The 16,318-nt window shown below is 37.8% G+C and overlaps 1 protein-coding gene and 1 long non-coding RNA gene across 6 annotated transcripts in view; one reads left to right on the top strand and one right to left on the bottom strand.

The window, feature by feature from the left end:
- Positions 1-12,169, top strand: part of LOC100182077 (TNFAIP3-interacting protein 1) — a 15,107-nt gene extending 2,938 nt beyond the window's left edge. For 2 of the 5 annotated variants that reach the window (XM_018814894.2, XM_009862577.3), the window contains exons 6-13: positions 1,440-1,493; positions 1,889-2,059; positions 8,202-8,441; positions 8,672-8,848; positions 9,037-9,206; positions 9,570-9,789; positions 10,985-11,182; positions 11,437-12,169. In XM_018814894.2, the coding sequence (XP_018670439.1) occupies positions 1,440-1,493; positions 1,889-2,059; positions 8,202-8,441; positions 8,672-8,848; positions 9,037-9,206; positions 9,570-9,789; positions 10,985-11,182; positions 11,437-11,664 (1,458 nt within the window). In that variant the 3' untranslated portion in view covers positions 11,665-12,169. Of the gene's footprint in view, positions 1-121; positions 368-965; positions 1,130-1,439; positions 1,494-1,888; positions 2,060-8,201; positions 8,442-8,671; positions 8,849-9,036; positions 9,207-9,569; positions 9,790-10,984; positions 11,183-11,436 lie in introns of those variants that run through there. The other 3 variants (XM_026837569.1, XM_026837568.1, XM_018814895.2) reach the window with 3 other exon arrangements.
- LOC113474862 lies at positions 6,424-13,800 on the bottom strand. The gene is made up of 2 exons (XR_003396570.1): positions 13,732-13,800; positions 6,424-6,750 (listed from the first exon to the last, which is right to left on the bottom strand). It is a non-coding gene; the product is annotated as an uncharacterized LOC113474862 (long non-coding RNA).
- Positions 13,801-16,318: the final 2,518 nt, after the last annotated feature.

Raw genomic sequence — 16,318 nt, 5'->3', positions numbered from 1 at the left:
GTGAGGTCCTAAGGCGAGGCAGGTTAGGGGACATACGGTTTATTTTAGGTCAAACTTTGTTATTACCAAAAACGAACATACGTAGGTTTTATACACGCATGAGTTTTAACGAAATATAATTGTATTGTTTGAATTTAAACATTAAAGGTAATGTATTCGATTAGATTTGAACTTATACCAGAAAATATATTCTATTACAAAAAAAAGACTAATATTGATCATTTCACGTCATCAGATGACGTCACCAATTCTACCCAACCAACAACCAACGAGGGGACAGACGATAACCAATCAACATCGTCGTGTTGGTCACATGTTTCTACCAGCCAATCGGAAGTCACTACGATGAGTGAAGTTTCAACGAACGGTAAGTGACGTAACAATGACGTCACTGTATTAGTGTATTGGTTAAGATTGAACTTATTTGTAAAATCGTGCTAAAGAGTATACGTAAACTATGAATTGACTTGGCAGTGAGCATGAGGTGTATAGATACACCATGTGTCTGGTGTATAAGAAGACACCCATGTTATAACTCGACAGTGATCATGGGTGTATGAATACACCATGTGTGTCTGGTGTATAAGAAGACACCCATGTTATAACTCGACAGTGATCATGGGTGTATGAATACACCATGTGTGTCTGGTGTATAAGAAGACACCCATGTTATAACTCGACAGTGATCATGGGTGTATGAATACACCATGTGTGTCTGGTGTATAAGAAGACGCCCATGTTATAACTTGACAGTGCGCATGAGGTGTATGAATACACCATGTGTGACTGGTGTATAAGAAAACACCCATGTTATAACTCTAGGGCGAACACGGTTGTTTACTTCCATAGTTAGTAAGGTCCGCGAAATTTAATGAAACTAATTTGCATATTCACAACTCCGCCAACCGATCATTTGCATACAACCCACAAACACCATTGTCTAGTTAACAAAGAATTAATTGTAGCAGAATCCAAGGACGCTATAGTACCAAGTCATAATGACGTCACAAATGAAACACAAGAAGATCCAGAATCGCGGTTGGGGGGAGAGGAAAGCAGGTTACTGACGTCACTAATGAATGACGTCAGTGATGGTAACCATGACGACGGAAATAATCCAGAATCGAATGTAAGATTTTATCTATTTATACAACGTTACATAAATTATGTTCGTTGTTTTCGAATACGGCAGCTGTGTTTCCACTTATGAAGCAACAAACAACTAATAATGACGTAACAATAAAGTCCAAACACTTGCTCAAACGCGAATAATGCAATTCCAGAATTTTGGTTTGTAAATTTCGCGGCCGCCATCTTTCGCCGCGCTTTAATTTCGCTGATTATCCATGGCGTTACAGTGGCCTGCGGCGATCAATAGGAAATATTTGTTTCATCACAACCGCACATATTTGTGACGTAATAACCCATCATTGCCACAGGAATCGAAAACATCTTCGGCGTCGAATGAGGAAGTTCGACTTCTCAACTATCAGGTGAAAATTTTTGACTTTTTATTTTTATTGTATTTTCCCATAATTTCGATTAGAGACTGTTAACTCGTGTAGGCTTTAGAAGTAGATGCGTTTTTGTCTTTGTTTATGGTTTCCTAATTCTAAATCTACGAGACACGTTTAAAGCGAGACACGTTTTAGGGGAATTGGGATTTGGGCCAAAGTTGGCCCCTTATCTTCACATCCAATTATAACAACACGTCAAACTGAGTTATACGACGCACATCGTAATGGTATATATACGATAAACACGTATAGACAAACATTTCGCCCATAATTGTATATTCTATATGATTGAGGTCCTAGTGTGAGGCACACCATGGTACATCAACCATTGCTGGCGAATCTATTTTCTAACTAAGTTTCTTATTTCTTAGATACGACAAGTAGAGGAAATGGTTGGCATACGAAGTAATTCAACCGGAAACGACTCCTACGTCATCAGCGGCGATACTAGTGTGACGTCACAATTCACGAAGCTAGCTGCAGTGTTCGGTCGACTCGCGCAAAGGGTTGTGACGTCACAGAAGAAAGTTCGAACGTCGAAGGTAAGCGTTGTCTTATAATGACGTAAACTAACTGAATTGTTTTGCGCCAAATATGGAAATGACCGCCCGTAGACGATTTGAAAACCCCTGATTTCAAGAAACGTTCTAATTGGACGGTTTACTTCCCTCGAGGTTACGAAAGGCCAGTCACGTGACGTTGTTGACGACCGTGGAAACCCCCTACGTCATAATAGTCGTATGTTGCGCACAATCGAGGTATTGTTACGAGAAGATTAAAGATTACAAAACAAGTTGCAAAGTATTTACAATTAGTGAGACATAAGACTTAAGTTTCATTCTAAAAATAACATTAACGCTTATTTGCCGCGACCAGACATTACACACATGAACAGTCAACAGTCACACGTCACAGTAAAAGTACAAATGGTAGAGACATTTAAATGCCAACGTTTACGGAAAACACCCATACGTCAAACCAGGAAATATAGCAAGACGTCTGTCTGTTATTCGTCAGGTTATAATGTAGGAAACAGCGGTTTCGGGAACTTTGCCAAAAATAAGTAAGTTCTCCTATGTAGGCAGCAGTTTGATTTTAAAAACGTGTCGACCAAACGTTTATAGTTTAACCGCAATAACTGACTTACCTAAATGGGTTTGTAGTTTTTAATTACGTTCATTTTAGAGAAAATTGGTCGGCAGGTGGCGTGGCTGAGCATTGGCGAGATTAAACTGTGGCGTAGTGTTTGTCATTTATCCAGGAAACTGGTACACTGTTTGACGTTTATACCTAAACACATAGTGTCGCAAAATAACAATGTTATTATTCGAATGTCACGTAGTCAATACGTAGGAGGTCACGGTATTTGCATATTCAGGTCACGCCACACTTTATGTAAATACAGGTTGTGTTTCACGTACTTCCCCAACCGTTGCTCTAACGTTATTGTAACTCGGCGAAAGGTCACGGCTCGTGTAATGTGTAGCTAAATTCTGGGAAATGTATTTCATGGAAGAGTCGCCAAATACCCCATGTTTGCTGGATATATATAACTATATTACGTTGTGTAATATTGCTCCAAAACTACGTGTTCTTGGTGTATATAAAGTAATGGGGGGTAAGATGGGTACCGTTAACACATAATAGTTGTGTTTTGGGGTAAAATGGGATACCTTATCTTTTATAATACCTCATGTCCCAATCGTGTTTTTACAAACAGTCATCGCCCTTTTAGATTCGTAAGAATACGGCCGTGTATTTCTATAAAATTACTTGTTTACTACGATATATCTTTAGTACATTATTAGTTGGACTCGATTTTTGTTTGCTGCATATTTAGTAGCACTTGGTGTATTTTGTTATGACGTAACGAGAATCGTCCAACAATATGAGTGCCAGATAAGGGCCAGATTTACAAAACGTATCACAGTTATTTTGCTAACATGTTATGCAATTGAAAGCAAGAATGTGTTCTATTCTATATGGTTCATAAAAAAACAACATTCGGGTCAGACTTATCCCGTAACACAGAGACTACCCATATAATAACGGATCATATCATAGTCGTTATCAACCAATTTAAACAACTAGTTATATATGCCCTTCTCGAAAACGGAGCGTCAGGTTTCATATTTTGGGCTTCCCCGTAAGCAGGACTCGCGACAAAGGTCGATATTCGAGAATTTATTCTCGTGGGAGTGTTATATACGTCATAAAGAAAATTGTCTCGAACGTTCGATAACAAGAAATTAAACAATTCCGTTAAACGTTAGCTACATTTCCTGTTATTTAATAATAATTTACGTTTCCCATGCCTAATATAAGAACCACGCTTGGTTGGCTGCAATATTAATGATTCGTTTAGTAATATAGTAGGGTAGGGGAATATGGAACACCTTTTTATTTTATTTTCTCGTCCCATTTTGTAGTAAACAAAGAAAATTCAATGAATTATAAAACCGTATCTTTACAACTTCCATAGACCGTTGTTAATTGTTTAAAACACGATCAGGATATCTGGACATTACGTGCTAAAGGTGTTCCGTCTCTCCAACCCCACAATATGTTATATACGGGTAAGGTGCTACGCCAAGGCATATCAGGATGTCTGGGATTTAGGAAATAGTTAGCAATATTAGATCAACACCCAGGAATATTTACTTTTTAGCGCCACGACAGGGTTTCGAACCCACTACCTTCAAGTTGTACAATTTAACATTGACGTCGTATTTACAGTAATATGATTGCATTCCGCATGCGTATTGTTATTGTTACTTCCGTTGTTACACCGGCGAGAGACCGGTTTTGAGATGGGGGGATCCCCAAGCACCAAACTCGCCTTTTGACCTGAGCGAGCGAACGGTTTATTTGTGAAAAACGTCCGCTGGTGTGTGTCAACGTGTGTATGCTAACTGATAAAACTGTGCGCTCAGTCGATTATAGAGTTAGGTTACAAGTTGCAGAGAGTATGAAATAGCACAAGCTAATTTGCCAATAAGGGATTGCCATACTTATATTATACCACCCAGAAACTGTATATGTATATATACAGTAAATGATAAACAGTATGTAGAGTACATACAGTAGATTGCACTGCTGTAAAGAATACTTTGTGCGGCCACGTTAAACCAACAAACTATAGTTTAGAAGTCTATTGTGTGGGAAAGTTTCTAAGAAAGCGCAAGTGTTGTTTCTACCAGCAGGGGCCGTTCGTGCGTTAGAGTTAGTGTAAGTGAGAATAAGCTTCATAAGAAGGTAATTGGGGCTTTGGATTTAAACTGTATTACACAATATGCGTTTGTGCTTTTGCTGGTTAGTTATAGTTGTTGACATTTCTTGTGTTGTGTTTAAATACCAAACGTGACGTTACTTTATACTGCATAGGTTAAAGCGTTAGTACCAGCAGTGCGCTTTACGTGGGTGAGGTTATCATAAGGCCTGACATTTATAGTACAGTATGGCCCGTTAATAACACCATTGCATGTATTAATACTGATCATAACAATGCACGTGTATCATCTATATGACTTATAACGGTAAAACAACGCTAACTACACCCACGGTCGTGACAAATATAATGGTTTACTCATTACAATAAATACCTTGCTACGGTTTAATAGCATTGTACTTTATCTAGTATGTAAATCTACCGTTACCAGCCAATGTAAATAGAAGTTCTGCTACCGTTGCTACTATAGGCATTATATAATACTTAGTAAAATAAAGTTCACGTTTTTACCGCATCAGCAATTTAAAGTTTTACCTTTTTATTTTAAATTGTGAAATGTATGGTGTTTTAGTTTGTTATATAACGGTGCAGTTTGTTATATAATGGTGCAGTTTGTTATATAATGGTGTAGTTTGTTATATAATGGTGCAGTTTGTTAGCATTTTTAAAAGCTTCCTTATACAAAAGTAAACTTCCTTAAAAACCCCATAAATTAATCGAACTTCTTCTTTTCACTCTAAAACCCCCTAATGTTCGGGACTTCCCCTTCTATATCAACAGTTTTATTATCTGTTAATATTAGTTTAAATGTAAGGGTATTCCCCAACGCTTGGTTTCGGGAAACCCCCGGATCCGCTAATATTCTCCGCCGCGTCAGCCAACTTAAACATTTTCTTCAAATATTTATTTACTCCCTTGGGCAAACAAGCGTTTCAAGTGATTTGAAATTAAAAAAATACGTAGACTATATTGCTATGCGCCATAAACTAATGTAGGTCATCGTGTTTGAAATGTAGGTCAATACATATAGTACTGTGGGGTAAGATAAGACACATTTAATAAATAAAATCCAAATATCCTTTTAAACAATTAAACAACGGTCTATGGGAGTCGCGAGGATATGGTTTTATAATTTTTGAATGTTCGTTTTTTTACTATCAAATGGGACAAGAAAATAAAAAGGTGTCCCATCTTTCCCCACCCTATTATACAGTATTTCTGTGTATAAAAGCAAATGCGATAAAGTAGCCTGTTTAAATATTATTTAAGACTTTGAGAGTTGATAAGTTTTTACTCTGACATCTGGTATATGCCTTTCATTTTATGGTATATATAATACACGTCCAGATTTCTTTCATTAAAACTGAGGGAAATTCTAAAACTGAGGAAAACTTATAGTTTCTGATTCGACTGATTATTGTACGTCATATTTACGAGGGTTTAAGGTTTAGTGACGTCACAGAGGACATTATGATAAACAAAGGTGGGCTTGGTATTTCCAATCACGATGTTCCGGTTTCGCGTATTATTATTTTCATGTGTATATGATTTCTATGGTAACGTGGGCAGTTTCAGTTTCTGGTATTTTTTAATATTTACGAAACAAATGCACTTGTGATGCAACATAATATTTGCTTGGTCATGAATGTTATTTAACCTTTTAATCGAAAACTTGAATAGGCGCAGCAAATCTGTATTATTGTTCTTCGCCCAATAGCAAATATTACAACAGTGTACATATATATGCGGTTCACTTATATATCCTCAATCCTTTGTACAAGTTACGCAATACTGTTATACCAACACAAATGGTGCAACAAGATACGGTAGATTGGCGAACAAATACCAGGATTTATATAACCTCCTATTTAAGGGGAACTTGTTCCATCTGCAGGGGGTTCCCCCGTTTGTATCCCAACACCGCAGAGTTAAAAACGACGCCAGTTCGTTGGTGGAGCGCAGTGAGCTAGAGCGACTCATCGCGATCGAAACTTTCGGTTGCTTCTATGTAAATCAGACTCAGTTACTTAAATGAAGCGTACAGTGCACACAACAAAAGCCAGCTAACCAAGCAGAGTGTATAATGTACAATGGGGCTTCTTAAGTAACAGAATAAGTTTACGGACTTAAGAATTTTGTAAGGGTGAATACTTACGGTGCGGCTAATGGGGTCTGAGGTTCAAGTAAGAGATAGCTTAGAATACTTAAATAAATCGTAGATTTCAATAGAATGTTCACAGTTGACAAAGTAAATTATGGAAATAATATAAATTGGGCTGTTTAAATGAGCTGAGTAAAATATGAATACAGTTAGATCAACTGTTTAATTTAAACCAGGATAAGCATACAATGCAATACCAACGTAGTTGTTTTACATAAAACCTTTAGTTTTGCATGTTATTTAAGTCAATTTGTAAATAAGATTGAATGATGAAAGTTATAAACATAACAAAGCTAAAACCGTGAGTCTATATGTTTCATTGGCAGTCTGATGGTGGAAATAGCACTCAAAATGGGCAAATGAACGTTTTTTTCGCAGTTTCAAGGGCACAGTTTAAAATAGGGTCGTCACGCTTTCTGATAAAGCTTTTAAAATACTTTATCAACGCAGCTTCGTAAGTTTGTATTCGTGGTTTCTGCGTCTAAGTCACGGTGATAGCCGACCATATTCCTGTCAGTTCTATACATTACCAACTAAGTCGTGTTTATTTAAAGGCTTCGTATACGTATACGTGCTGTAAGACTTAGATAATATTACTTAAACATGGCTTCTGCTTTGGCTTGCAACATTGGAATCCAACAATTAAAACAAAAGAACGACCAACGCGATTCTATTCTGGACTCCGATGACGAAACAATAGACAGTTGTTACGTAACTGGTAACCGCTCGGAAGACGAAACTAGCTTATTAGAATCGGATGGAAATGACGTCACTGATAATGACGTCAATTCTAGTGACGTCAGGAATAATGTTGATGAAGTTACGGATATTTCGCAACCTTGTGACGTAAACAATGAAGAAGCAGACGATTTCCCCCTGGATGTTATGACGCTATGTAGCGATTACGCGAAACAGTTGAAAGAATTTTATCCCCGTGTTTTAAGTCAGTTTGAAGGAAGCAAAAAGTCACTGCCTCTTATTATTCAATCGGCGGTACGTTCTTACTTCACCTGGTTTCGAACCCACGAACCTTCGGCTCATACGATCTATTTAACATTATGTTTTGTACGGAATATCATCTGCTCGAAAATTTATCAATAGCCTAAATATATGTTGAGTCGTAGCTTCTTAGTATAAAGAACACGGTAGTCTACTGTGTAAAACTATATACATTATTATAACAGGCCAAGACTAAACTATTTTTTCCCGATAAACAGTCCAGCCCCATTTACAATTATTTGTATTAAAACAAATTGAAAATTTTAAAGTTAAATAAACTAATTTCGCACTACAGGCATTCTGTAATGCACTGATGGTGGATAACGATAAAACCAAAGCGAGACTAAAGGAACTTGAAGAAAAGACAGCAAAACTGGAAAAAGAAAATGCACAGCTTAAGAGCGCCGCTAGACGGTCACCTGTTCAAGCAGTCGACTCACCACAATCGGCAGGAGAGAGCTCGTATGAAATGGATCGAAATTTAAAGGCGAAACTTCAGGCAAGAATACTGAAGCTGGAAGCTCAAAGAACTGAGGTAACATATAACTGGGGTGTGGCGTCATCACTTAATGACGTAATCATAAATTCATGACGTCACTTTATGGTTCTTTCCCCCATTGGTTATGTAATGGTCAGCCATACCTTACAAACAAAATTACAAGATGTAGAAATGGAAACACCGTATGGTATAAAGACTGTTGTTGCCCCAATGCAATTACAGTAAGAAAAGTCATTTACATTTATTTATGACATAATATCCCCCAGATTCTAAGAGTTAACAAGCAATGGGATTCACAATACAGACGATTGAAGCAAGAGCATGACAAATCTATCTCTGACGTCAGTAATGACGTCACCAGAACGCAACAAAAAGAGACAAAGAGAAGGAAAGACATGGAGCTGTTGTTGTCGGCGGCGAAAAGGGAGATTCAGAATGCAACAGTAAGTGTAGAATGTTTATATAGGTGCTAGTAGTTGCTTCACCACCTTGGTGGATATAGTAACCATTTTTACATTAATGTTTTTTTTTTGTAAAATCAAGTTACTGTATACTGAACTCAATTTATCTTACACTGGTTCAGCTGCTGTTTAGTGCCTGTACTAATATCTAACTCGTTGATTAATTTCAGCAAGAAAAATCGGTTCTAACTCGACGGTGCGCCACCACGCATGCGCAGAGCGTTGCGCTCAAACTAGAGGTTACGAAGTTAAAGGAAAATAATCGGAAGTTGGAAACCGACAACAGTTGTTTGGAAGCTGAGAACGCGAGGTTGGGGCAAGCGTTGGAGGCCGCTTATAGGTGGGTGGCGTGTGTTAATGTTATGTTGCTATAATGCTAAGCGTATTAACCCCAAGAAAAATAATCTTCACAAACGTTCTATATATGGGTGAGGTCTTACACGACGATAGTTGTCATGGGATCTGGCTTTATGTCAGAGTTGATCGATTACCCCAATGTGTTGTTTACTGTTGCGCGTGATAGATCAATATGTTTCTTTCCTATATGATAAATGTATTCTGTAAGGGTGAGATCGTACAGCTATAAGTGCACCAGGCGGCATTTTAGACAAGGGTGGTCGATAATGCACTATATATACTTATACGCTTACTTTACATCAACCCTCTGTTAATATCCACGTAAGTTACATATATTATCAAACAGCATCCGACAACGAATGTCCGAATCTATTCCACCTGACGCTCTACCGACATCTAGCGGGATGATAAACAACAATAACAACTTCGCTCTTCCAACAAGTGACCCAACCTCCCCTGGGTTCAACAGCAACGAACATCCGCCAATAAATAGCAATAATTCTGAAGGGAGGGAAGACATCACGTTGGAAGAGCTAAAAACCAGGGTGGAGGTGTTACAACAGCAGGTATGTGACGTCACTTTTAATATCAAGTTTACAATTATTAAGTATAGACCCATTATAATATAGCAGATGTTTCACCAAGTCTACTCAGTCTTTTACAAGCACTGATGATGCCAACAGTTTTTGGTGTATGTTATACAAAATCCTAATTAAAAATATCAAGTTTACAAATATCGAGTATAGACTCATTATACTATCCCATATTCCCATCTACTCAATTTGCTATTTACCATACTGGTGATACTAACAGTTTTGGGAAACTTAATTCACAGTACGCAGTATAAAGATACGTGTTAGCATTCTAAGATATATCGTATGGCGTTATTGTTGTCGTCGGTGAAAACCCGGAAGTGTTTACTTAATTTTCCCACAGGCAAACTATTTATTATTGGACAATTTTAAACCAAGCCGTGGGAAAGTTACAGATCTTAAATTCAAATTAAAAACCGACAAAGCAAATTCTTTTCGCTAGGGGTTCCTAAGTCGTGAGATACCAAGTTACAACTTTTGTTTGATAGTAGTCAGCGTAGTTTTTACCCGGTAGCTGAACAAATATTTTACTAGTTAAAAAACAGCGACTTTTTGCCCAAATTTCGTATTCAAACAGTCGGGGCTTCCCCGTTCGTGACCACCACTCAAATATCTCGTGCCCATTAAGCGAAACATCGTCACGATTCCCACAGTAAAGTTAATACCAAGGTCCCGCAGCATTCTGCCGTGTTTGCCGATTTACAATTTGGAAATTTCCGCGCGTTGTTACGTGGTCTGTACGAACCTGTAGCCTAAACCACACCTGCTTTCTCACGATGCTGGAATAACCCGTTTGCATAAAATCAACATTTTAATCAAAAGCAAAGTGTGGTGTTAAATAAACTAGACATGTGCAGACAGGCCTTTGGTATTTAAGGTTTAGTGAAAGAAAATTCGCAAGAAACGAGTTAAAAATATTTGTTCGAAAATTTTAAACTCAGAAGTTTAAATTTTGTTAAAAAGATTTTTTTTTGTTTTGTCGGTACGCTGTTTGTGGTTTATCTCACTCACTGTTTGTCAGTTAGAAAATTTGGTAAAAAATAAAGTACCTTGTCGGTTTGTCGGTACACTGTTTGTCGCTCATCTTACTATACGGTACGCAGTCCGTCATTTATCCGCTACAAACACCCCACACCTAGTATATAACGCAATTTACATTTATTTGCAGGTCAAAATATACCGAGAAGACTTTGAAACGGAGCGTCGTGACCGTGAGAAGAGCCAGGGAGAGAAGCAATCCTTGGACGAACTCCTAACCCAGGCACGCCACCAGCTGCACGCACTAACGCAACAAGTAAGAACAAACGAACAAGATTTTAAACAAGAGAGAAGAGAAAAGGAAAGACTTCAACGACAATTACAATGGGTACGTTCGGAATGTTTAAAAACTACTACAAGTAAAACGTTTAATTATTGTTTTAATGACTGTCGTTGATGATTCCCTTTGTATTTTAAAACAATTGTTATCGAGGAAATTAACAAGTTATGTCAAGTGCGTTATTCTGTCTTTTCGTTTTCCCATTTCATAAGGTTCGTTACCATAATCGAAGTGACAAAAGTTATTTTTAATATTATTGTCTCGATTATTATCATTGTTAAATTATCATTGTTTTGTCACAGCAGACCGTATCACGTGACCAAAACCGTTACCTTGGCGAACCAATCGCAACTACCACTAGAGGCGCCAACGACCCTCCGGCTTATTTCCATAGAGACAATGATTACGTCGCAAACAACACGCGTGGATCGCGTCGACGTCAGAGGGGAACTCCCCCACAGTACCCAGGTCCCAGTGACATCACGGGGGAAAACCTGCTGTCTTACCCCCCCTCCGACCCCCACTACTAACCCCACATACGTGGGTCCCTGTGGTAGGGTCCTGTATGACGCGGAGGGGTGATGACGTAAGCGTGACGTCATTTGATCAAGGATGAAGAGCCATATAAGGAGGAGGCGAAAAAGATAAATCATTCGACAGCTGTCAATCAAGATGATTGACAGAAGACAATAGTTGCATTAGATTCATCAACATAGATATCGCATAAAGTTCACGAATCGATGTACACGCGTCACTTCTGTTTCGTAACAAAACACGTGACGTCACAATTAACTATAAATTCTTTCAATCTTTAATATCACCTCAATTATTTATCATATAGTTATTATTGTTTAATAACAATATCCACCATTGTGCATAGCGCTTTCGGGCGATAACTGTTTATGACGTCACTGTCGCTACATTTTTCTATATTCTGACGTCACAGTAAGCTTTGTTATTCATAGTTGCAGTATATATATATGTACAGCAAGCTAATACAAATATATTGAACGCCAATAAACTGAAGCAATTGTACATACGTGGTGTGGCAACTGCAGCACAGTATTGTGTATTCTACAGAGGATATAGTTACATACACGGTGATTCTATGTGGGTGAGGTTTATACAATGTTGGGTAATGAGCCAACTCTGGCCTAAATCCGAGTTCCCATGGCGTGCCTCACTGTAGGACCTCAACCATATAGAATAGAATGTGCCTATACAATGTTGGGGTAATGGACCAACTCTGGTCCAAATCCCGGGTCTTTTGGCATGCCTCACTGTAGGACCTCACCCATATAGAATAGAATGTACATATACAATGTTGGGGTAATGGACCAACTCTGGCCTAAATCCCAGGTCCCATGGCGTGCCTCACTGTAGGACCTCTTCCATATAGAATAGAATGTGCATATACAATGTTGGGGTCATGGGTCAACTTTGACCTAAATCCTGGTTTCTTAACAAGGACCTCACACTTATAGTTACAATATAGGACGAGGTTATTCTATATTGGCGAAGTCATAACTATAATAATATACTGTTTCATACCGTATATAAGACGAAGCCCACACGTATATCATATATTATATACCATAGGGTTAAATGAATAGCGTGTACATTCTATGTGGGTAAGTCTTAATTGGCAACGAACCTACGCTAGTTTTGTTACAAATACTTGACCCACTTATTAAAATGGCCACAAGCTCACAATTTATTATTACCATTTTCCACCATGACAACTTACACACGACGTATATATATATAACTATAATATGTAGATTCATTCCATAGTTTGTACCACAAACTCCTAACTGCAAAAATTATAAATTAATTGACTCCTAATATCCGCGTTATTTCCGCGTTAAAATAAACAATCCACTTCACACTTGAAGTAACTTTCTCCTATACGCGTTATAACATGCATTGAAACAAGGGATTTTCTCAAAGCGGTCAAGTCCTATGATATATACTAGGCTAAATACAGACAAAAAATTCCTTTTTTGGTACACGTTTCACTGGTCAAGTTATAAGTGACACTGTGCGTGATGTGTGGTACCACTGGTATATAGTGGGAGGTTGAGGTTAAAATACCTAGTCTGGCGAGATTTAATTATATATAGTAGGGTGGGGGAAGATGTAACACCTTTTCATTCTATTTTCTCGTCCAATTTAGTAATAAACAAAGAACATTCAAGGGTTTCAAAAAACCGTACCCTCACGACTCACATAGACCGTTGTTAATTGTTTAAAACACGAACATGATATTTTGATATTATGTGCTAAAGGTGTCCCATCTTCCCCACCCCACTATACTCTATATATTTTCACGGGGTTGCATTAGTTAGTGAACAAAGGGCGGCGTGTGGTGCAACTGGTATACGGAGTTTGCGATTACAAGTTCTAATGTAGAGGTGTTTAAATAATATATTAGTATGATCTTTAACGGGTTAGGGGATACAGTTTAGGGATTAATTGGGGTTTTGCAAATATATTCGACCTATGACCTATATACCATGAATATACACCTGCAGTAGAATGTGTAAAAAGTTCCCACGTATTTCTTTACCTAATAGAAAATAAAACGTAAAAATTACCTCACGGTTTGCGCCCGTGATGCAATTCCCTTCCTCCTGGTTTCGTATTGTAACGTATTAGGTACACCTGAAAAATAAGCTGGCATCACTGATGGTGTAATAGTTAGTAGGGGGTTTATAGCCTCTGGATAATATGCATTGTTGCGTGGGAAATTTACATTGTTTCGAAACAAAAGGTGAAAAGGTGAGTTGCTTATGCGGAAAAATCTAACAGGAAGTAAAATTATGACGTCACAATGCTTTCATACACGTCACACTTATATCAAGAACAAATGACCTGAAAAAACGTCCGGAGGTCGACAGAGTACATGTGATGTATACGAACACACAACTGCAATACCCATGTAAAAATCGAATCTGAATAACTTTTAAATTATTATATGTGTGTTTCAATCCAACCTACAATTTACTATCATGCAGCACGCTTGGTACCTTGCGTCAAAAAGTCACAACAATTCATTCATTTTGTTGTGACTTTCAGGAAATTTTCAGGAAATTTTATAAAATCGGAAAAACCCAGACCGGAAGTCGTCACAAAGGGGAAACAATGCAGAAATAATAGAGCGTTTCCGGTGCGTAACCGAAATGCGGTTTCAGTGGAAACAATTATGACGGTATTTAACACACTTTGCCAGAAGGAAGACTATATTCGAGGGTATACCAAGTTTCGTTTATTTTGGGGTAATTAGCCAACTTGGGTCTAAATCCCAGTTGCCCCGGTGTAATTTATTAAGCCTTAACCTTGTAGCCATGGCTTGCCTCACTGTAGGACCTCACCCATATAGAATAGAATGTGCATATACAATGTTGGGGTAATGGGCCAACTCTGGTCTGAAGCTCAGGCCCCATGGCATGCCTCACTGTAGGACCTCACCCATATATAGAATAGAATGTGTGTATACAATGTGTCTCACAGTAAGACCTATATATACAAAATAGAATATGCATATATATAGTGTCGGGTGCAGCATGCCAGCGTGTTTAATGCTGACTTAAATCCCAAGTCCCCTGGCGTACTTTGCTATAATACAGGACTTCATAGCAACATTTGCATTTAAGTGATTTCCCCATGTTTAGCCATCCTGAAATATTTCTTGTTATTGCACCTAATATTTAAATATGTTAGTGTTAATATCCCGCCTTCGGTTGCGACGGAAATACCAAGGACAGTTAAACAGGTTGCGGATTTAGTTGTTGCACATCAATAGGGGAAACACGCTCATTTTGCCCAAGTCGCGAGAATCAAAACTTTACAATTACGTAACCCCGAAAATAAATTTTTATTACTTGTTTTGTATTATATAAAAATAAATCATTTCCGGTTTTTATTAAGTAAGTTTTGTAAACTTTTTGAAACTGTTTAGTTTTGTAAAATGTTTGAATTTAACGACTGTTGTTTTTACCTTGGATTTTACTATTTTGCATATATTTGCATATAATGACATTTGTTACGACATAATACAAAATAAAAATCATTTTATTTTTAATAATAAACCCAATACTTGGTATTTGTAAGACAAGATACAACGTTCCAGTTTTATTTACAACCTATCTAGCTTTATCCATAAGTTGAATTTCCTAATAGTAAAACATCTAAAACGTTTACAATGTAAATAATTATTACGAAAATGTGGACTTAGATATACTACTTGTGGCGTAAAATGGGAACCATTAGCTCATAATATCCCATATTTCCTGATCTTGTTTTTACCAATAAACAACGCCATTTTAGAGTCGTGAGGATACAGTTAAATATTTCTATAAATATTCTTTGTTTCCCATTAAAAGTGACGATGAAAAGTATCAGCTTTTTCTTATATTTGTTGATGAAACAATATCCTTTGTTACGTCATACACACATACTGATGATGCAGCAATAGCAATTATTGAACAAAACCCCCGAATGTTGTTCAGCGTTTCAAACACCGGTGACGAATCGACCTCGGCACAAGAGTAACAACGGAATTTTCGCAGACGGGAAATCCCCCAGCACTAACACGAGCAATATCATGAGTAACGTACGGGGAATTTAGGACGATTTTATCGCTTTGATCTAAAGTTGCCTGTATACAGTGTAACAGGAGAGGAGGTACGTTAACTAGATGCTGGGAAACGAACAGATGTCGGCTGAAAGTTCTGCTGCGTTGCGTCGTGGTTGGGAAATTTAAGTGATTTCGCTACGGTTGCCGCTCCCATGCCCATAGTCGAGTTACTGAAGCCATTGCAGTGTGTGGATCAGCAGAAATAACTTGGTTTTCCTTATGGGTGGGAACATGAGGTTTCAACTTAACTTTAAGGGGTTATACCAACAAGTTTAAGCTTGGAAAACAATATCGAAACAAAACTATCTGACCCGGTTTTTTAACTTTCATTCACAAAGTTCATAAGAATGTCATGCTACGATAAAACCCTAGAAAGCCATTTATCATGAATTCGTGATATAATTATAAAAAAATGTCGGATTTACGTAAATAGACCTGTCATATAAGATGGTGATATCTCACGTTCACCACGCCCCATGCCACGCCCCTTGTACACATGTTGTGCGTCATAATACTCGAATTGTGTCGAATAATACTGATGATAA

This window comes from Ciona intestinalis, chromosome 14, assembly GCF_000224145.3.
Source record: "Ciona intestinalis chromosome 14, KH, whole genome shotgun sequence".
Lineage (NCBI taxonomy): Eukaryota > Metazoa > Chordata > Ascidiacea > Phlebobranchia > Cionidae > Ciona > Ciona intestinalis.
Note: the sequence above shows the minus strand (reverse complement) of the source record. Positions and strands in the feature narration are given on the sequence as shown.